At 42.2% G+C, this 22,496-nt stretch overlaps 2 protein-coding genes across 5 annotated transcripts in view; one reads left to right on the forward strand and one right to left on the reverse strand.

The window, feature by feature from the left end:
- The window catches only part of TBC1D8 (TBC1 domain family member 8), a 49,720-nt gene extending 32,904 nt beyond the window's left edge, over positions 1–16,816 (forward strand). For 3 of the 4 annotated variants that reach the window (XM_032677803.1, XM_032677804.1, XM_032677805.1), the window contains exons 7-20: positions 334–528; positions 1,768–1,950; positions 2,344–2,494; positions 3,554–3,768; positions 4,662–4,779; positions 8,965–9,250; positions 9,693–9,822; positions 10,120–10,218; positions 10,778–10,846; positions 12,181–12,421; positions 13,672–13,737; positions 14,332–14,421; positions 14,579–14,679; positions 15,837–16,816. In XM_032677803.1, the coding sequence (XP_032533694.1) occupies positions 334–528; positions 1,768–1,950; positions 2,344–2,494; positions 3,554–3,768; positions 4,662–4,779; positions 8,965–9,250; positions 9,693–9,822; positions 10,120–10,218; positions 10,778–10,846; positions 12,181–12,421; positions 13,672–13,737; positions 14,332–14,421; positions 14,579–14,679; positions 15,837–16,295 (2,403 nt within the window). In that variant the 3' untranslated portion in view covers positions 16,296–16,816. Of the gene's footprint in view, positions 1–333; positions 529–1,767; positions 1,951–2,343; positions 2,495–3,553; positions 3,769–4,661; positions 4,780–8,964; positions 9,251–9,692; positions 9,823–10,119; positions 10,219–10,777; positions 10,847–12,180; positions 12,448–13,671; positions 13,738–14,331; positions 14,422–14,578; positions 14,680–15,836 lie in introns of those variants that run through there. The other variant, XM_032677806.1, reaches the window with a different exon arrangement.
- A 407-nt stretch (positions 16,817–17,223) lies between these two features.
- Positions 17,224–22,478, reverse strand: RPL31 (ribosomal protein L31). Its single transcript, XM_032677807.1, has 5 exons — positions 22,349–22,478; positions 21,582–21,698; positions 19,953–20,078; positions 17,960–18,072; positions 17,224–17,451 (listed from the first exon to the last, which is right to left on the reverse strand). The coding sequence occupies exons 2-5, from the start codon at positions 21,686–21,688 to the stop codon at positions 17,420–17,422; spliced, it is 378 nt and encodes a 125-aa protein (XP_032533698.1). The 5' UTR covers positions 21,689–21,698; positions 22,349–22,478; the 3' UTR covers positions 17,224–17,419.
- Between the last annotated feature and the right edge of the window lie 18 nt (positions 22,479–22,496).

Raw genomic sequence — 22,496 nt, forward strand, 5'->3', positions numbered from 1 at the left:
TGATCAAGTTGATCCTTTTATAGATGTTTTTTTAATCATACACCTGTTTCTTATCTTTCCCCTCAGTCTACTGTCCAGAATTGGGCTGCAAAGTCATTTATTAAAAAAAAAGGCATCTGGGATACTTTTTGGTATCTGCTTTGAGCATCTAAAGAGACCATGGACTTCAGGTGGTAGGATGTGTTTGATCAAGGAAAACCAGTATGAATAACCACATTTAAAGCATACGTGCATATGAATGCTGTGTTTGTACGTTTTGGTACATGTAGAATATTTGAAGATGTTTCTGTGGATGTGATGCCAAATGTGTTTTCTATAATGTTTCTGGAAAAGGTAATCAGTATAGAGAAGATGGAGGACACAAGCCTTCTCCCTAACCCCATCATTGTTAGCATAAGGAGCAAGACAGCATTTCAGTTCATTGAGCTGAAGGACCGGGATACTTTGGTGGAGAACCTGCTGCAGAGGCTAAAAGAAGTGAATTCCATCAACCCAGTGCACTGCAACAACTTGCAAAATAACAATCAGGTACTGATCTTTCCTCTTCCTTTTCCTCTCCCACCTCTCCCCCCTCTCATCCCTTTCCCCCTTTTTCTCCTTTCCATTAGTTCATTATCCTACCTTCCTTGGGGGATTGATCTTGAGCCAGTGATATCTGATGCCTTCTTTAAAGACCTGCCTGATGGGATGGAGCACACCCTCAGCAAGCTTGTGATTGACACACAAGCAGTGAATATGGTGGGCAGCAGGGCTGCCCTTCACAGATACCTCAGCAATAGGGAGGAATGGGCTGACAGAGACCTTGTGAAGTTCAACAGAAGCAAATGTGAAACCTGACAAAGTAGCCCTGTGTGACAGGAGGGGCTGGGGACTGGCTGGCTGGAGAACAGCCATGTGGAAAAGGTGAGGGGCTCATGGTGGACAACAAGTCAAGCTTATAAGTCAGCAGTGTGCTCTTACAGTACTGAGGGTCAACACTATATCAGGTTGTACTAGGAGGGTTGTAACCAGCAGGTCACAGGATGTCACTATTCCCTTTTATTTAGCACTTCTGAAGCTGATCTGGAGTACTGTGTCCACTGCACAAGAAAAGCACTGACAAATTGGAGTATAGTGAAGGGCTACAAGACAGGATGGAGTACATGCTTTACTAGGAGAGGCTGAGGGAGCAGGACTTCTTCAGCCAGTCTACCGCTAGATAGTGGGGAGTTAGAAGATGGAGGCAGACTCATCTTGGATGCACCAGCTGAAAGATGAGCAGCCACAGCCTCAAGATGGAGCAAGGGAAAATCTGAATAGATAAAAAGAGAAAGATTTCCCCTCAGGGGTGGACAGAGCTGGACCAGGCTGCCCAGAGGGGCTGTGGACTCTACTTTCTTGGAGCTACTCACATTGACTGAGGACAGACCCCAGCAATCAGGTCTGAGAGCTCCTGCTTTGAGCAGGGGATTGAAAAAGATGGTCCTCTCCAACCTAAATTGTTCTCTGATTCTGTCTTTCAAATCCTAATACTAAAAGACTGTTTGATAGCTTGTCATGAAGGACATCTAGCATTTGCTGACAACTTTTGGTTTAAAGTACCAACCCTTTTCCTAACATGCAAATGAACAATAATTTGTATAAAGTCTTGAGTAAGACCTTTCCTCCTAAAAGGTGTGAAAGGTTTTAATGCAAAAGGCGAAGAGTAACCCAGCTCTGTGTCTTGACAGTTGAGGATGTAGTTCTTAACCTCTTTTCAGTCATTACTGCTTTGATTCTGCATTGCAGAACAGTCTTGCTTTTGGATCCATGTGTGTGCTGAGGGATGATGAGCCTGCACATCTGGGAACAGAGGCTTCACAAGTGAAGGAGAGAAGTGAATGTGAAAAGGAGAACAGTTACTTGGTCAATGCAGAAGCACTAAGGTCAGACTTTCATCAGTCAGGAATATCAGGCCTTGATTTTGGAAAGGTATGTAACATTTGGGGGAAGTTGTAGGTGTTTTAGGGAGGTTTTTTTTTTAAAAAAGCTGAGGTTATGTTCCGAAAAATACACATTTTTAGTAAAATGTATTCTGTATTGGTTGGAGAAGTTAGATATGAGATAACAGCTTTTTATTTGCTTGATTTTTTTTTTCTTCTCACTCCGCCCCCATTTTGTTCTGGTGAATATTTATAATTTTTCTCTCTGTGTGGTGAATTGGATATGCAAAATGGGGAAAGTTGTAGTCCCTAGGGCAGGCTTCCCATTTCCACTGGTAATGGAAATACCTTGTAGAATTTCTAGTATGTAAAATGTTTTTGTTTACCAGTGTTCTCACATGCACATGATTTGTTCTTTTAAAATATATCTTCTTGTTCCCAGTCTAGGGAGCAAATCAAAGAAAGCCTGTGGGATGACCATTTTGTAGAATATGGCAGAACTGTGTGCATGTTTCGCACAGAGAAGATCAGAAAACTTGTTGCTATGGGAATTCCTGAATCCTTAAGAGGCAAACTCTGGCTGCTTTTCTCAGGTGGGCATGCTTAGATATGTTGGCTGTAGGCATCATCTGATTCTGGACATGGCAGAACATTTAGGCAGGAAATCTCCCAGGGGCAGTTAAATGTCCTTTGTGTGGATCTTGTGATACTACTTACAGAAGAGAGATGATCTGAACTGAAGTAATAAATGCAAGGAAGTACCTAGGTAAATCTGTAAAAATTTTGTCTCAGGATGACATCATATGATGTACAGAAGAATCAAAATAACATCTTTGTAATCTATGTAATTTAAAATTAGCATCATGTTTTCATAAAACAGTGTTCATCTTCAAGCAATAATTAGATTGTAGTATAAATATTGATTTAACCCTAGAGAAATCAAATTATTGCAAAATAACGACATCTTAAAGTCGACAGTCCTGCTCCTGCTTCTTGTTGAATGTTGGCAGGGCTTACAGAAACTGGAGATGGAAAAAACAACTCATTTCATTGACAGATCTGGCAGAGCCAGAATGTGCTTACAATATGATCTCAAGTGTAGTCATTAGTCCGATATATGACATGTTCAGACATTTGTAAAAAGTGGAGCTTTTCCTCCTTGGAAGATGTGAACACCGCTGAATACATTTCTCCCAGTAATATGTGTGTCTGGTGAGGCACTGGAACCGGTTGCCCAGGGTAATTGTGGATGCCCTGTCCCTAGAATTGTTCAAGGCCAGGCTGGATGGGGCTTTAAGCAGCCTCGTCTTGTGGAAGGTGTCCCTGCCCACATCAGAGGGGTTAGAAGTGGTCTTTAAGGTCCCTTCCAATGCAAACCATTCTATGATTCTGTAATACTTTCTGCTGGACAAGTCTTTTGCTCACTTAAGGTGTTTTGTATGATGTTTTGTCATGTCAGGTTTGCTAATGCTTATTTTGTTTTCAAGACGTGTATTCTGCTAGGATTTTATCCCCCTGGAAATTTCAGTAAATTCACAGACCTTGGGGAAAACCATCTTAGATCCTTTTGAGCAATAATTCCCACAACACTAAGTTTAGCATTGTCCTAATCCACTCCTGTCTTCGTCTGTCTCTCTCCCCGCTGCTCTCAGATGCCGAGACGGATCTTGCCTCCCATCCCGGGTACTACATACATTTGGTGGAGGCATCCATGGGCAAGTGCTGTATGGCAACAGAGGAGATCGAGCGTGACCTCCACCGCTCGCTGCCGGAGCACCCCGCCTTCCAGAGCGAGACGGGGATCGCTGCCCTCAGAAGGGTGCTCACGGCATACGCACACAGGAACCCCAAAATAGGATACTGCCAGGTGAGGAATTCCCAGGGGTATAACACTCACTGCTTTTTTTTTTTTTTCTCCTTCTCTCCACTCTCTGCTTTTTTGTTCTGTTGGGAGTATTTTTAATGGTGATTTTGGTAAATAAGGTCCCTTTAGTTAGTAACAGTGCATAATTTTAGTTATTAAATGTCATTCACCCCAGAAAACAAGTAGGCTTTACGAAAGGCTTTGCCTTTATAAAAATACTCCTTCAGTGTCTTGCAAACTGCATTTAGAGTTACAGGAGGGAAAAAAATGTTTCTGATGCTTTTGTTTGTTCAAAAGTGCATTTCTTGCACTTGGAGGCAGTACAGAGCAAACTGGCCTGCAGAGATGAGGTTCATGTAGTGCACTGGGGCAGAGGCTTCATGAACCTTTCTACCACTGTCTTTCAAAACTGATGATAAATGGTGAAAATACTTTGTCCAGCTGACCAGCTAAAAAAACTTTAATTTCTGTGCAGCTCCCTGAATTCTCATTAACATCAGACCAGTCCTGATACAGAAAGTGGGGGGCGAAAGCAGCCCCAAAACATCTTGCATTGTCAGTTACCTGCTTTTTGTTTAGGCAAATCCTGTACTGTGCTTTTCTCCATTGTTTCCTGTTGCTCCTATGAAAAACAGTATACAGAGGCTTGAAAAACTTCTTATGCCTTTGGGTTGCAGTTACGTATTTGCTGTCTGTGTCTCTTTTTCTTCCTGTTTTTTTGTTTGTTTGTTTGTTTTTGTTTTTTTGTTTGTTTGGGTTTTTTTGTTTTGTTTTGGTTTGGTTTTGGGTTTTTTTTAGTTGTTTACATCATGTTGCGCTACTTTTCTTTCTATAAAAGTTGCCACAATTGAGCTTTTGTCACTAACAAATCCCATTTTCTTCTTTGCCCTTTTAAGTCTATGAATATTTTGACCTCCGTGTTGCTGTTGTATGCCAAAGAGGAAGAAGCCTTTTGGCTGCTGGTTGCTGTGTGTGAGCGAATGCTGCCGGATTACTTCAACCACCGAGTGATAGGTGAGTTCGTGTCTGTCTTCTTACAGACAGGGAAGGGGCAGCCACACTACACAGGGGTGAATAAAATGCTCAGGGTCTGCTCAGATCCAAACCCCACAGATGAGGTGGTCCATCTACTTGTGTGGTGTGCAGGGACAGCAGTTCCACCCAGAGTTGGTTTTGGTTTGAAGGGTTTGAATTGCAAGATCTATAAATATATGCTCAGCTTTACAGCTCGGCTTTTTCTTTCCTGTTGATCAGAAGGTGGTGACACTTTTGCCTGTTAGGTAAAAATAGAAAAGCTTACAGGTCTTGGTTAGAGACTTGAGCTGTTTAAGTTGAATCTAGGAAAGATCTGCTAGAGTAGGTATTTGTGATTTGAGCTGTCTGAATTGCCTGGCTGCTGGAGCAATGCAAGTTTGCACCTAAATTAGCTCTTTGTAATGAGGGCTGATACAAAACCCTCTGAATGTGAGATGCTGCATTTAGGAATAAGCCCTGTCACTCTGCAGAGCGTGCCATGCACTGCGTGTGCTGTGTCTCCTGGTCTTTGCAGTGCAATTATTTTTAAAACTGTTGTGCAAACATCTGCTTCAAGCGCAGAGAGGGGCTGAGCAGCTCTACACAGTAAGTGCAGGAATGCATACAAGAAGAGTATTTGTTCTTTGCAGTGAATTCCTCCCCTTGCAGAAATGTTTAATAGTTTTTTCCTCTTTTATGCTAACCTTAGTCCTTAGCTACAGTGTCTGGTGTTACACCATTGGTGTGGCAAAGGGAGGGATCAGGGTCACTTGGGAGCAAATGGGGATAGGAGGAAATCCCTAGTGTAGTGGTTCTGGGAGGTAGAAATGGTCTGGGCACTCTTATGATGTCTGGGGAGTGGAAGGAGATATTTGAGAATATTTCCAGTCTTTTCCTCGAAGGATGGGATTGTCATACCTCCCTTCTGATACTGTCTTGCTGGACAGTTATTGTCTTGTCACTGAACTGGCAAGGAAGTAAGTTCAAGCAGAGTTATTCCAAAGTTAGCTGGGTGCTTAGGATGTTTTGTGGTGCTTTGAATGCCATTGATATTTTCAACTATCATTGTAACTGTCCCACTTGTCAGAATTTTGGTTCTTGTCTCCCACGTGACTTTAAACTGCTATTTTGATGACTGACTTCCATGTTTGTCTGCCTCCTTCCTTGATTAAAAGAGAAACAGCTTTATCTGTCCTTGTGCATTTCTAGGGATCGTTAGCGTGCCTTGAGTTACTGATAACTTTGATGCTTGCTGGGTTATTGCCCCTAAGTAGCATTCTCCACAACCAAACTAATGAGTTGTGTCACTTGGCCAGCCATATCGCTGCCTTGAGTTGTGCTTAATTTGGGTTTGTATCTTGCCTGTCAGTTGCCACAGCTGCAGTGTACACTGACTGCTGAGAGTCTTAATTGTCCTGTCTCTCTGTTTTCCTGTCCTCTGTACCCCAAGGAAAGAGTGCTGTGACTCTAGAAGACATACTGCCATGGCTCACTACGGTGCAGAGCCAGGAGCTTCAGCTCGGAAGTTCCCCTGCTCCCTCTGAATGGCAGAGGTCTAGTTTTTCAGCATGGTTGCTTCACTGAGCAGTTACTTCTGCAACTTTGGTTTACCCTAGAACTTAATGTGCCCAAATCGGTGCTACTGATCTTCTCCACCCTGCCCCACCTCTGGTTCCTGTTGCCCGAGTTAGTGTTCTTGGCTTTGCATTTCAGTCGACCTTCTTTTTTGATTTGCAACCAGCCCTTGTCTAAACTTTGTATTGTTTCTTCCTGCATAGCACTTCCAAGACCCAACTTTTCCTCTTTGTCTGTACTGCCAACACTGTTGTCCAAATTTTGATCTCTCTGTAACTTTGATGACCTCTGACCTTGCTACCTGTCACTGTGCTTTTCCTCTTCAGTGTCAGCCAGTAATCTCTACAGTCAAAACAGCTACTGAATTAATGACCTTGGTTATAACAGGCCTTCTTCTCTTGGGCCTTTTCTTTATGACTTTCAAAATCTTCTATTTATTTATTTGTGTGTTTATTTATTTATAATTTTTGCTTTCAAAATTGCTTAGGCAATTCAGACTTACTCAGTCTTTTTACTTGCATAACATGACCAGCTCCCTCCTTCAGCCTTTCCATCTGTGACCACTCTGTCCTTTCACAAGCATTTTCATTTCACTGCTTGCAAATGTGAAAGGCCTGCAGGCTGGGCTCCTCCTTCAGGAATTCCCTCTCTCCTTCTTCCCTCTGCAATGCATAGAGGAAATTATAAACAGATAGCTGCAAGATAGAAACAAGTTGTTCTTGGGTCAAGAGTGATGGCAAGGGTCATGAATATCCTATTCTCATGTTACCATGACTTTTCTATCCTCTGCATAAACCAGCAGGCCATCTTACCCTGCTTTATCTTAGTTAGGCTGTCATCATCTTGATACTGTAACTGTTGAAACACTGAAAACCTTTTTTCATTTCTCTGATTTGCCTTTTCAGTCCTGGAGATATCATTTAGCTTGCATCTTGGGTCATCATTTTTTAAATGGATGCCCTGGTATTTCCCTACCTCGTCATGGTCTCATGCTGTAACACATTAGAGATTCAGTTGCTCAGATTTCATGAGTTCTGGGAGCCCAATGAAAAGGTGGGCAGAAAAGTCCCTTTGAATACATCTACTTGACTTTCATCTGTAATGTCAACACTTATTATAAAAAGATTTGTGAAATATCTAGGCAGCATTGCATGTTCCTTTTAAACGTTCACTTTTGCCAGTGAGTCTGGAATGATCTTTTTATATGTATCTGCCTATCAGTCTCTGGCTTCCTTAAAAAACCTCTAAAACCAAGTCAATTTTTGTGTGTGTGTTAACTATGGCTATTAAATTGTTTGCATTAAGCTTATTAAAAAACCAAAACAAAACACAAAAATTGCCCTCTGTTGAGTAACCCCAGTCTGTTTTCTCCTGTTTTCTTTACCCTTCTTGCTTATGACCATCTGATGTGAGAAGGCTTTCTCTTCAAAGCACCATGCTTGATGTGTTTCTCAAAAGCTCTTTGCATGCCCCTGGGCACTTACTTTTGATTTGTGGTGCTGTAATGTTTGTTCAGTCACCATTAGAAGCTCTCTGTGGCTTGATGTGAAAAGTTCTAAGAAATCAAAATGTCAGAGCTGGTTTTGTTTTCTCTGTGATTAGGATGCAAAGCCAAAAGATGCTGGCGCTCTGCCACAGATTGTCCAGGTTATATTCTGCTTTTGAATAACAGAAGTTTTGAGTGCTAGGGATATATATGTCTCAGAAATTTCATAGCAATTAAAATAGTCTCCTAATATTAGCAGAATATGGACTATGAGAAAGAAATGAAATAACTTGAAAGAGAAAATACTTGAAAAACCAACTGCATTTTGTACTCAGGAATATTTTTAACTTGTAGTGTCTTTGGTTAAAGCCCTGATGTGGCAGATCTGGTTTGTAGACACAGGCCTCTTCAGTGATAAGAAACTATATTGATTCTACAAAAGCTGCTGACAAGGCAGAACTGAGCTAGTAGCTAAAGCATAGCCTGGATCTGCTCTTTTGGAAAGACTGGTTGGGACAGTTAGGAAAGCTTTTATCTGGGCATTGCAGAAATCCTTTGTTCTTTATATATAGATAATTATACATGTAGGTTTATATTTATATCTGTGCATGTATTTATGTGTAAATACTTTTTTCCTACTTAGTGTGTGTAGCCATATCTGGATTTCCATCTTACATTTCCTCACTTAGAATGAAAGCTTTACTGCCCACTTGCTTGAGTACATACACTGGAGAGGAATGTGTGCAGTCTTATTTTCACTACACAGATCCCAAATCGAACAGTAAAATGCTTTAAGATTGCTTTTGCTAGCACTTAATTTCTATTTGCTCTGGTAGCCAAAACCAACAGCTGCTGCTATTACTATTTCATTGCACCCTAAAGACACTTAGGAGAATCAACACACTCTTTCTGCAGAAAGTTGTTCAGTAAGGATTATGGACATGAGGGTTGGGCTGAGATCACAGCTGGAGGATGATGGGATTTTTCTTTGTACATGCATGTGTATCTTGTCAGTTTAAATTTTAAGAAACTCTTGCAGTTGATAGTTGACAGCAATGATTACCTTCAAAGAATATTTTTTCCTTTATCAGTCCTGGCTAATATTGGTTTTTTGTGACTTGCAGGTGCTCAGGTAGACCAATCGGTGTTTGAAGAGCTTATAAAAGAGCAACTTCCAGAGCTGGCTGAACATATGAAGGATCTGACAGCCTTAGCTTCCATCTCTCTTTCCTGGTTCCTTACCCTTTTCCTTAGTATCATGCCCCTGGAAAGTGCTGTGAATGTTGTAGACTGCTTCTTCTATGATGGCATCAAAGCCATTTTCCAGCTGGGCTTGGCCATCCTGGAGGCCAACGCCGTGGATCTGTGTAACAGCAAGGACGATGGGCAGGCCTTGATGATCCTGAGCAGGTATGGCCATGCAGGAGTGCTCCTTCCATCTAGGCACCAGCAGGACCCTCCATGTTGCCTTGCTGCTGTTGCTGCTTTTGCAGTGTCTACCTTAAACAATGGGCTTTGTCATGGGACGAGATGTCCTGTGAAATTTCCTGGCAGCGCTGAGACATGCATTGACTGCGTCAACATGCAATATTTACTGCTGCTCTTCGTGCCTTCCCTGGAGTGACGGGCTTCCTGCTGCAGACTTCAAGGAGACAGAAGTTTTCTTCCTTGGGCAGCATTTAGTCATTTGGCTGGCTTGCTGTTCCTCAAATGAGTAATCACAAAGCCATTTCTGAAAAGCCAAGCTTGCCCCAAACCCAATTTATTTCTAAGTCTGAGCTTGTTTCCTTATTTGAATTGAGAAGAGCATAGTGCAGTATGATCTGTGTTCTTATGTATTTCTCCTCTTCAGGTTTTTAGAGCATGTCAAAAATGAGGAAAGCCCTCTACCACCTATTGGTAATCACCACGCATTCTTTAGTGATGACCAGGAAGCCTCTCCAGTGACTGAAATAGCAAACCTGATTCACGACTCCTATGAGGTAAAATACTACTCTGTATCTACTGGTCAGTTAAGTTAGAATTTTAAAGAAGAAAAAGGTTAAATTCAACATGGATGCTCTGGAAGTTAATACACGTTTACAGATTCCTTAGCTAAAGTGCTCAAATGCACAAGACTAGGTGTATTATGAATACCTACACTGAGAGATCAGTTAGAGACTGGGTACGCTTTTTCTTCAAGGTCCTGCTGTACTTTAAAAGTTTTATTTCCAGTAAATGAGAAATACAAATATCATAAAATACTACACAAATAATAAACTTTTTTTCCTCTCTTGTAGAAATTTGGAGACCACTCTGTTGCACAGATAGAGCACATGCGCTACAAACACCGAATCCGTGTCCTGCAGAGCCACGAAGATACAACCAAGCAAAATGTGGTAAGTAGGGTATTACTTTGACTGAGGTAACTTAACATTGCCTCTCTGGGGGCACACCAGTTTAGTTTTTAAAAAGGTGCCATCAAGCCTTGAAACAAGGAGGAATCATTACTGTCTCTGGAAAAAGTTCTTTCCTGGGATGCTGAGGATTTTTCTTTTGCAGCCATGTGCATTATTTTCTAGGGTGGCTTTACAGTTAAGAACAACTGCAGGGCCATCCAGCCCAGTGCCTTGTCTCTGACCATGGCTGGCCCCGGGCAGATGCCTGGGGAAGAGTGTAAGAAGAGACAGAGCACGATGCGATGCTTCCCTGGCCTCCTGTGACCTGTAGCTTAGGGACTTCCTGTCTTTGTTTGTAATAGCCCTTGAGGGATTTCTCTTTCAATGGACCTGTCCAACTGGCGAACCTAAAGAAGGGGGGAAACATTGCAAAGATTTTTCAATACTGTGGTTTCAGCTGTAGCACGTCAGTACAGTCCCTGCAGGGCTCATGAGCCTGCCCATGTCAGCGATGAAGGCAGCAGAGACAGTCACTAACATGATTTTCTTTATTTTTAAGCTCAGAGTTGTCATCCCAGATGTTTCAATTCTACCTGAAGATTTAGAGGAATTGTATGACTTGTTCAAGGTCAGTCTCCCTTAAAAGCAGGCAGTGCACTATTTGAGGCTTCTTTGGGTGTAACTTCCAGCTGTTACTTTGCATTGCTGCCCTGGACCTCATGTCCTGTGCCTGGGCGGTGCTGTTTGGATGGGATCATGCCATTCTGTCCTTTCCGTGGTTGTGCAGTTGTTAAAGAGGAGTAGTAAGTAATGCACAGATCCTTCAGAGGAGAATTGCTCCAGAGTTTCCTTTATAACTTGCTGCTTGGAAATGGTCCCTGACAAGTGAGGTTCTGGTAACTTTCACATGCAGAATAAATTAAATAATATGTAGCTCTGCTCACTGTGATCTTGGCAGTGCTTTAGAGTCCTGCTTTCTTAATGCTGTTTAAAGGCAGACTATTTTCCATAAGGGAAAGAAAACTCCACAAACATGTGTCCTTGCTATTTGTTCCGAATTTCTAACAGTTTTATTTCTTTTTTTTTTAAACTGAAAGGAGTTTCTACTTCAGTTCCTTTCTGTCAAGCTGATATTTGACAAAACTTGTAATAAAGTTATTTGGAGACAGGGACATCTAACCTTATACAACTATACTTGATTTAGAGGTCCAAGCTTGTAATCATTGTCCTTAATGGACTGTTTCTTTTGTGTATTGTCCACAGCCATAAATACTGAGAATATGACTGTGGTATGTTGTTAGTGTTACACAGCTTTGTCACTAAGAGCAGCTCCTCCTTCCATTAGTGGTTGTAAGATGATGCTGCTGGAGCTTGTTTTTCAGTGCTTTGCTCCTGCTGCTCACTGCTGGTTTTGAGCTTTAACTGGCTCACACTCCTCTTATTTAATTTCTTGGTGGCAGTTCCTTTTTCTTTATTTTCTTTGCTTCCCTGAGGACAGATTGCTTTGTTAGGACTCTTTGTTTTGCCTGTCCCTAAGGGAAGACTAATAGGTACAGTATCCAAATGGAGATGTCTGAGAGAGAATAAATGAGCAGGTCAAGCCTGTATAATGCTTACTCTGTGTTTTCTGTGACCCTCTGTACCTTTGGCTGGTTAGGAACATCCTGGGCCAGATGTGGCTAATAAGAGTTTCAGTAGTCCACAGTGAATTTATTCCAAGAATTTGCACGGTCTCCCTTCAAATGTATTAATTATCCATTACAAATTGTGAGAGCGGTTGGCTGCTCTGATTGAAGATTTGCTTTTTCACACAGAAATGGTCTTGGTATCAGTGTGACACCTCACGCAAAGAGAATTTCGAGCATTTTACAGCAGTTTGATGTGAATGCCTTTTACTGCTGGTGGTGCTCTCTGACACTGTGCAGTGCAATAACCCCTCTCCCGCCTCCCGATTTCTCCTAGAGGGAACATTTAATAAGGTGTTACTGGGAAATGACGAGCCCAGTGGCAGAGCGGCACGACCCCAGCCGGCCGTACGCTGAGCAGTACCGCATCGATGCCCAGCAGTTCGCCAACCTGTACAGGCTGGTGTCGCCCTGGACCTGCGGGGAGCACACTGACGTCCTCGCCCAAAGGACCTTCCGGCTCCTGGATGAGAACATGGACCGGCTCATCGAATTCAAGGGGCTCGCCAGCTGCTTAGGTATCAGCTCACCTGCAGGGTGGAAGGTGGGCAGAGAAGGGGATGGCATGTGTGAGAGATGTGAATGTTAAAATGCTGTATGACTGGCAGGGGAGGATGTTTTTTTAGGGCTTGTCATTATCCTGATCAGTGACCTTTGCTGATTTTTTTGTGTTCCAATCACCCAAAGTCAATTTGATTTAAAAGACAGCCTAAGGAGATGACTGAATCTTGTACTAAAAAATTGATATCATAGACAATAATTTTGTTTAAAATCTTGTACGAATTAAAATTATACTTGAGTCTGTATGGAATGCTAGGAAATCCTCTCTACTCGATAGCTGCTGTCAGTATATCTTTGAAATCTCAGTATATCTCTTTGTAACCACTTGTTAAGGACTTAAACACTGCTGCTTGCCTTACGTGTTGACTTCAAGCAGAACAAAAAAAAATCTGGCCAGCAGGGACTGAGGGCTGCGCTTGGGTTGGTCTTGAGGCCACCAGCTGTCCTAATGAGATAGGGCTGCCTGTCCCAAAATCTGGCTGAAGAGAAAGTGCCATATCTCAACTGTTGCCTGATCTCAAGCGGGAAAAACTGAATCAACATTCAGAGCTTCAGTAAAAATCCATACATTTTTGTTCTTGCCACTTAAGATTTTTAGAATTTTTTTATGTGAACCTTAAGGCACTCTGTAATATATTGTTATTTGATTTTGATTCTTAGATGGATACAACTTTAAATTTAAAAAGTTCTTCACAGTATTTAAGTGCATTTGAAAGTTTAGAATCTTATTTTTAGTGGTCATTGAAAGTGTGAATTATATTACACGTTAAATAGGTATCTTCTTTGGGCTTACTCTATAGAACAGCAGTAAGAGCTGAAGGGGAGAAATACTAAGAATATCATGTCCTCAGTTTTCTGTCTCCCCCCTCTCACATTCCTGTTAATCTGTGGTAGCAAACAGCCTTTGCTAGATTCCTTGCCATCCTCCATGATATTTTTAAACAGTGCTCCATGATATTTTTAAACAATGCTGAAGCTCCATAGGCTTAGGTACTCCCAATCTACTTTACAAGAACAAAGACCAAACAGATGGCTGTCACCTGCTGTTCCTCAATTGACAGGCACAACTTAAAGTAATACACTGGCCATATGTTTATTGTCCATGTAAACAATTATCCTTTGTGCACAGAGAGATGCCTGATTTATTTTAAACTGTGGAAGTGCGTGCTCTGGTTCACTTCCTTCTTGTTCTTTTTTTGCCTTGCAGATATTATGTATAATGGAGAAATGAATGAAAAGATAAAGTTACTATATAAGCTACATATTCCACCTGGTAAGAAATCTGAAAGGGAATGAATACCTCTGCTTCCAAAAAAAAAATCTCTTGCTTTTGGGAGAAAGCTGCTTTTTGAAAATCTTAATCTTGCCTCCTTCCAACTGGGAGCGTATAGGATGTACATTTGTAGTTACGCTCACCACATTTTACGAATTACTCCAGTCAAACCTTTTTTGGATGAAATTTATAGATTACAATGTCAAAGCTCACACATCTGCTGCATTCAGAGATCTTTTGCAACCAATTACATTGTTACTTCCAGACAAAATATGAACTGAAATAACATTTTTGAATGGCTTGTACTCCATGTACAGTAGAGATCTCCTTATCATATCTTGATCCAGTTTTGATCAGGTGACAATATTCTGTGGTAGTTCCTCTGTTCAGAGATTTTAATTAAATGTGCCATTCTTGGCAAACTTCCAACTGCAGAATAAGTCTTACTTACAGTAACATAATTTTAAATACTTAAAAGCATTTAAAAACTTATTTGCCCCATTATTTTGCTTTCTTCAAATATGTAAGTTCTAGAAACATAAATAACCATTATGCAGAATTCAAAGGATTACATTTGTCACTTTTTTTGGATAGCTCTCACAGAAAATGAGAGAGACAGCCAGTCACCATTAAAGAATCCTTTGCTGTCAACATCAAGACCTCTAGTGATTGGAAAATCAAATGGTATGTCCAAAATGATTTTCTAATGCATGTGCATATGACATAACCCACTTGTGATCCCTACCATGTTATCTCTGCTCTCTGGGGTTTATTTTGAAATGTAAATTTACTCCAGTGACTTGAAAATTAATTCTCCTTTTTATGTCTGCTCCAAAAAAAGGTGATGCAGTAGATTACCAAAAACAGTTGAAGCAGATGCTGAAGGATCTAGCCAAAGAAAAAGATACTAAAACTGAAAAAGAATTGCCAAAAATGAGCCAGGTATGTACCTTAGAGATTGTAATCTGTTTTTAAGTAAGTGTACTTAAAATGCAACAACTGAATACAACAGTTTGCCTCTTTCTGAGAAAGTGTGACTTCAGCCTGTACTTAGATTCAGTCCTTCATGCATCAAGGATTGGGGTCCTCTGATCCACGGAGCATATGTTTAAAAACTCTCAGCTACCTTTTTAGCAGCTCCCTCTCCTCAGACTGTCTGGTGAATAGAATTTCAGATTTACACTCACCTGCAGCAGAACAGGCAAGCAAACGGGCTTATGCAGGCAGGATAAAGCCCTCCTCCTAAACCCAAGAATTCCCGAGAACGCATATTGCTGTTCTGTCTTCCCATACCTCCTCTGCACCAAACCAGTGACTTCTTAGTCCACCACCAACTGGGACTTGTCCTGTCATAGCCAAACACTGACTAAAACTGCATGAAGTAAAACAGCTGAAGGCTGTTGTCATCTTACTATCTCCTCCCTAATGCCAGTAGCTTTTTATTATGTTGCTGGCATAAGGAAATCTACTGGAGGGAAAAGGGTCCCATATTAGTAAAACAAACTGGTGTTGGTACATAAAGTTTTAAATGGGTGGCATGTATCTCACCTGTCAGCTCAGCAGGGACACATGAGCTCTCCTAAAGGCATCACACTGAGGATATGGAAACATCCCCTCTAGTCTGATAATCACCTGTGATGGTTGAGTGAGGGAGGGAAAAAGGCTGGGAAGATGTCTGAATTTTACTGGCAGAAGAAAAAGATCTGGGGAAAGATGGGAGAGAAACAGAAGGGAGGTGGCTTGCAGGCCTGTGGATGACTTTGGTTATAACTCACTCTGTGTAACAGCCACCAGTAAGGGACTATCCCTTGCCTTATATCTCACTTGCCCTCTGGCCACCTGGCAGGTCCAGATCTCCTTCATCAAGGCATCAAAATACTTCACTGCTCTGTTCCCTCTTTGATTTCAGCACGAGGATTCCTAGCACCAGTGGGGGTTGAAATCCCTTCACTAGCATTTTTTAAAAGCAGGCAGAAGCTATAAATGAGCATATAAATGTACACAGCATTCTGCCTGCCTTTGCAGTGCCCTCGTACTTCTGCACTGATCCCATAACATGGCTGTTCAGTACTTTGATGTTGGTTTTTCATCCTTTACAGAGAGAGTTCATTCAGTTCTGCAAAACGTTGTACAGCATGTTTCATGAAGATCCAGAGGAGAATGATTTGTATCAAGCCATTGCCACTGTGACCACACTGTTACTTCAGATTGGAGAAGTAGGACAAAGAAGCATCAGCCTGGGGAGTGGATCAGATGAGTTCACTGAGGACTTACAGCCCGAGGCCTCTGCTTCAGACCAGGATGCTGTTTTTACTGACACTGTGAAGACCCCTCACAAAGACTCTCAACCTTCTCCTGTGACTGAAGGGGACTGGACTGTCTCTTTTGAACATATTTTAGCATCCCTCCTGACTGAACAATCATTAGTTAACTTCTTTGAAAAACCCTTAGAACTGAAACCAAAACTTGAGAATGCAAAGCTAAATCAATATAGTCTCAAAACAAATGGAGTGAGCTGCTCACCACGGAATGAACATACAAAACCAAACATGCAGTAGCAGCGAACATGTAAAAATTGAAATGCACTGAAATTATGCCAAAGCACATACTGTAAAAGGCTTTCAGTTAGCAGTGGACTTCTGATAATTAATTTGTTGGTCTGTGGTTTTCAGTTTAAGAGCTTTAAAAGCTAAAGGGTGTGTAGGTTTGTTTTGTGCCATTGATTTATTATGTTCTTGTTTTGAATGTAAAAGGAAACATCTGTCTACAGTGTGAAGACACTGAAGCCCTCTTCCGCGCTGGGAGACCAGAGGCTGGCTCCAGTTGTCCTTTTTTTTTTTTTTTTTTTTTTTTTTTTTAAACAGGGGAAAACACTTCTCATCTGCTGTCTGCAGTTTGGGTTGCCTTTTTTTGCACTAATACTGAAACCTGTTTCAATGCTGGTAATTGAAACTATTTTAATATATTTGATTGTATTCCAATTTGTATGTCTTGCTCAAATGTTACATGTACATGGACTGTGCTTCTGATGTTTGTCTGTAAAAACATGCACTTTTCAATAAACCCTTTTTGTACAAGACTGGCATTGACAGTATTTACTGATTTATGGAAGGTAAGTACTTTTAATCCTTACTTCATTATACAGATTCCCTGAGCTAGCATGATCACAGTTACTTCACTAGTCAGAAAGCTGTTTCCATGTAGCATACAGAGCTGCTTTGGGAGAAGCCTACTGAGTCTGCCTACAAGGCCAACAGGGGACTAAATACAGGGAACTTATGTCATCCACAAGAGATTACATGTATGAAATATATGAGCCATCAGTTTTGGTTGGGTTTTCCTTGTTTTGTGTTTTTTTCAACAAACTTGGCCTTAACTTACAATACCTGTGTAGTGTCTCTTTACTGCCCCAGGAACAGAACAAAAGCACTAGGACTTTGCCATCCACAAAGAACATTCACATCTTCTCCTTATTCCATTCACATGTAACAGAAGTCTACAGTATCTTTAATTAAGCAAATTACACCATTATATACAAGTCTAAAGAAAACAAGATACTTTAGATGTTGGTACCTGTTCAACACAATGTTTCACAGCTGAGAGCTTGAAGAGACTGGACAATAAAAACAACAACTCAGGAATAAACTTTCTTTTTATCCTTTTATTTGTAATGAAAATCAGATTAATTTTCATCCACATTGACTGTCTGTAGACCTGCAAAACAAGAAATTGTATCACCATCCGTTACTAAGACACTTCCCTTAAAGTATATGGAAGTCTTCACAAGAATATACGAAGCTGTTTCAAAGCTAGTTAGTTTATCTACTTCTGGAAGAGCAAACTATATAGGCAAGTATGAAGTTGTTTTTTTTATATGCAGAATTGATTTTTCTCAGATGACAAGCAGAAAGGGCTCAACCTGCCTGAGCTTTTGACATCAGAGGATGGGCTTTATATGGGAAAACAAAACTACCCTAACAACTATGGCCAGTGTTTCTTGATCTCTCAAAATTTACAGGACTATTTCACAAAATTCTGTATTCATTTTAATGCAGATCAGGCAAGCTAGCAGCCCTGGTTTCTACAGCAGATATAGTTTAAGCAAGCATTTTGGCCCTTCAGCATGCTTTTCATCTGAATTTTGTACTGCAGGAGGAGCTGTCCTGCTTTGCTACTTGTGCAGAGAAACATGGCGTGAGAGATGGCATGGAACCTTCCTCACCTTTGAATGTTGTCACTGGTACATAGGTAACCAGTGTGTACAGTTTGTTTGGTGAATCTTCATCCTCATTGCGCTTTCTGGACAAACGTACACGGATACGGTAAGGAACATTCCTAAAATGAAGATGGCAGATTAATTTTTAGTAAACTATGTCCTGAAACCTGTGAATTCATTGAAAAGTTCTTTGTTCCATAATTACTCCCCCCCACAAATTCTTAAGCTCTGCCTATTTGTGCAAAGACATGATGAGTCAATTCTTTCTATCTCACCCTCATAGTAAGAGAAAAATCCTGTACCTTTAAGAGATTGTACTGTTTGCCTTAGAAGAGATTTTTAGGGTTTTTTTTGTTTAGTTTTAATAAAGTGAGGAGGTAAGATTGAAGTGAGCCTTGAATAAGATGAATCCATAATCCAGTAGGTGCATTAAGTCAGAAGTGCATCATCTGTCCACTACTGATCCAGGAAATTGTCACTTCATCATCAGCTGCGAAGGTGATCATGAAGTGAACATGATCATCATGAATGTGAACATGAACGCCATGAACATGATCAGCAAGCAGCTGTTACTAACAAGCATTTCTTACTACAATAGAAAGTGGTGAGGAAAAACCCACCAATCTGCTGTGAAAGCCCAAGGCCCCTGTCCAGAGTTAAAGTACTGCCCAATCTGTATGCCAGAAGTCATGTGGAACTTCTAGTGAGTGTCTAACCTGAACAAAGATCTTACTTACGAGGCACACAACTGATCAACATTGCTTCCTCACTAAGCCCCTGGAATCACAACTAAATTACACAGATGACTTTGTTTGTAACAGGGAAGTCACAGTGTAGCAGTACACAGTAATCAAGACACAGGAACTTGCTTTGCTTTACTCCTTTCCTGATACAAGTCAAAAGCATTTTTCATACTTTATGTAAGTCACTCACTATCATAGGAGCTGACATGGGTGATTTTAGCCACTCCTGATCCTTCCAGAGGATGATATTTTACTATGCATACATTATATATTCTAACCAGTAAAAACTGCAAGCTCAAACTGGAAAGACAGATATGGTGACTTCTTGCTCCACAGACCACACTGCTACCAGTTAATATAAGGAAGTCTTGGTTAGTAGCCTCACTACAAACCTCTGAAGTTACGCTGTTTCCTGCTTCCACTGCTACTTACTTCTTCATTGGTATGAACTGTAAAGTTTAACAGGAAAGACAGAAAACCCCTGTCCACAAGACCCAATAACTTAGTTCCACTCTGCTTTTGAAGGAAGGGTTGGCCACACAATACCAGGTAAACTACTGTAAATATGACTCAGGAATCCAACTCCCAAAAGACATGGTTTAAAACTGTGTGTATCCAGTGCATCACTCAAAACATCAATCCCAATTAACCTTTTATTATGGTTTAAGAAGCTCCACTCCTCACACCAGTTCTTTTGGACCATCTTTACACATGTCAAATGCCAAATCAGCTGCCTCTGTAGCAGTGATTTAATAGAAGCTGTAGTTTTTGACCCTCAAACTACTTATCATTTGTCCTTTAAAGAAAAGATTAATGGCCCTATTTAAAACACACCTACTTACCACCTCGCATAGCATTTATCATTTCAGCAGGCTTCAAAATCTAATCCTGTTCAGACATACTACACAAATCTCAGGCACCTATCTTGGGACTAAAGGTATCACTAAAAGGCCATAAAAAGTGTCTGCTGTGATAGGAGTCAGGGTACTTCAGTATTACAATACCCCAATCCTTTCTCTTCCCCCACCCTCCACCCCTAAACCCAGCTCTTTCAGTCCCAGAGTTCGCCAAAGTTTTGCTACAAATATGCTGGGAGAACTGACCAGAATACAGAGCTGACAGAAAGATTAGCTTGGCATGTATGCTGTAAGAAAAAACGCATCTGCAAAGAAAATGCAAACACTGCAAGAAGCATACAAATGTTTCTACCCCTCCAAGTCCTTCCACACCCAGTAAGGAAAGCTGCAGAAACCCACCTTATTCCTTTAGCCCAGACTGCTTTGTTCAATCTGGTGTCAATGCGAACGTCGGGAGTACCCATCTCTTTCATCGCAAACTTACGGATCTCCTTGAGAGCGCGTGGTGCCCGTTTCTTGAAGCCCCTAGGACAAACACAAGAGTCATTTCAGGACACTGTCAGCATTCAGTGTTGCATGTTGCAGCATTCGCTGGTGTTCTCTAAACATACAACCTAAAGAATTGTGTTCAACAGCAGACAAACAGCTGCACCACAGCATGACTACATTTTTACCCTGGTAGGCAGCTACTAACCTTGTGCCTAACAGAAACCTCGTACACTTAGGGAGAATAATTTCAGTAAAACTATGCAACCCCAAGAACTCCTGAATCTTAAGCCTTCAGTTTTAATGTCAGCGTGTTGGAAGATCACAATATTGCTGGAGAGATCAGAGGTTTCAGACACTGAATAGAAGGCCTATGAGAAAAGCAGTGCAACAATAGTAGTACAAACTTGACAGAACTGTAACAGTATTTAAATAAACTGCCGAACAATAAAACTGACATTATTCTGAATAACAGCTTCTCCTACAAAGTACTTACTTTCTCTCATGCTAGCAGGATGGCACCAGTACCACCATCAGAACTGGGGTTTTTTACCAGTATAGCTTGTCTCATGCCCATTATGGATAGATCCTGCAGGACCGGGCATTCACAACAGAAGTTGGAGCTGCACTGTGAGTGTTTTGCCATATATGTTATACTCACACTGTGACATGGAGTTGTATCAGTAGTGCCTGAGGTCCCACAGTGGGTTATATTTAGTATTATTTGCACATCGCTGTTGATATTTAGTGTTAGAAATGGGAAGTGGGTGCATGATTACAAGTGAGACAAGCATTAAACAAAAAACACTGCAGCCCTAGCACACACTATGCACAAAAAGTGGATAACACAAAAACAAAAGTGGATACCACGATCATCTGCCTTAAAACAGACTGAACTGCCAATCAACAGGCAAGGTCAGAACATCTTACGGCCAATTAAAGAATACCACTGCCTCCCCTTCTCACCCATGGTTTTACAATATTTCACTGCCTCATTTCTCTCCAAGTTAACTTCAGTCATTTCCCCAATCATTTTGATTCAGCTTGTGTCTTCCACATGACTGCAGCCATACACAGAACGCAAGGGTGATGCAGTTTCCTCTCAAATACTTCACTACTACACGGTTTTACGAGGTTCGGCATTTTACCAGGTAAAATTCCATCTACACACAACAAATATCCTTTTAACTCAAAGCATACCCAAATTTACACCTCACATGACTTCACGACAAGCACAAAGCCAATCATTTGACTACAGTAATATATAATTTCTAAAACTTAATCAGTGGGCTAAACTTTAAACATTTGCCTGGGAAAGAATGACAACCTGTGCACAGAAGTAAACAGATCTAACTTCAAATTCAATTCCTGGAACACTCACCAGCAAAGAAAGCCACATACAAAGTGTGGTGCTGCACAGGTACAGAGCTACTTCCTCGGGACACAACCGAGGCACAAGAGACCACAAACAGCATGCAATAACGACAGTCCTCCTCTGCCCTTTAAAACCTATCCCACTTAACATAAGGGATAACAACTTACACGCCATGGATCCGCTTGTGAATGTTGATGGTGTATTCCCTCGTTACCACCTCGTTGATGGCAGAGCGCCCCTTCTTCTTCTCGCCGCCTTTCTTTGCAGGAGCCATCTGAGCAACGCTGAAAAACATCCGTACACGCGTCAAACCAACTTCCCTCGGGACTTTTCCCGTCCTCTTCCCTCCCGTCCTCCCCAGACCCTTACAAACCACACAACTTCCACATTCGGGACTTTAAACCTAAACCTAATTAACCCCCAGGTCGCACCAGTCGCAGGCTACACGCAGCACCTTTCCAGTATCACAAGTGCTTTACTTCTGTCTGCCTGAGAGGCGCAGGAAGCACACTCGATACTATGACCACCTCACATGAAGAGCGGGCTCCCGGCCAGCCCCGAGCGCTCCTGCGATGGCCCCGTCCTGATTCTGTGCGTCCAAACCCCTCCTTCCTCAAGGCGACCCGGCAGGGCAGCTCAGCCCGGCCCGGCATGAACATGACGATGCCTAAGCGGCTCCTTCCAGAGACTGACAGCACGGACCGTATCCACCTCCCATCTGTCCCGCAGGCCTCCCCGGGCCTGAGAGACGGGGGGGGGAGGGCAGGAGACGGGCCCCATTCCCGCCGAACGCGGGCCCGCCGGGAGCTCCCAGCCGGTGCCCCTCGCGCCGGGCCGCCCCCCGCACCGAGCCGGGCCGGGGACCCCCCGCGCCGCGGGGTCTGCGGGGAGGATGGAGGCGGATTCGGCGGGACGGGCCCCCACCAACACTCACCCTGCCCGGGCACAGGCCGGAAAGGAGCGCGCGAGGCACTCCGGGAAACAGGAGCCCTTCCGGGACGAGGGTGGGAACAGACTGCGCCGGCGCCGGGAGCGGCTCAGCGGGGCTGGGCTGGGCTGAGGGGGCGGGGGCTGCCTGTGCC

Source organism: Chiroxiphia lanceolata, chromosome 2 (assembly GCF_009829145.1).
Source record: "Chiroxiphia lanceolata isolate bChiLan1 chromosome 2, bChiLan1.pri, whole genome shotgun sequence".
NCBI lineage: Eukaryota > Metazoa > Chordata > Aves > Passeriformes > Pipridae > Chiroxiphia > Chiroxiphia lanceolata.

Excerpts from the sequence above, each read along its gene's own strand:
- RPL31 (XM_032677807.1), bottom strand. The coding sequence starts at position 21,688 with ATGGCTCCTGCAAAGAAAGGCGGCGAGAAGAAGAAGGGGCGCTCTGCC. Across the intron at positions 18,073-19,952 it reads GTCTGGGCTAAAGGAATAAG|GAATGTTCCTTACCGTATCC; the intron begins GTGGGTTTCTGC and ends TCTTCATTTTAG. Across the intron at positions 17,452-17,959 it reads ACCAGTGACAACATTCAAAG|GTCTACAGACAGTCAATGTG; the intron begins GTGAGGAAGGTT and ends CTTGTTTTGCAG.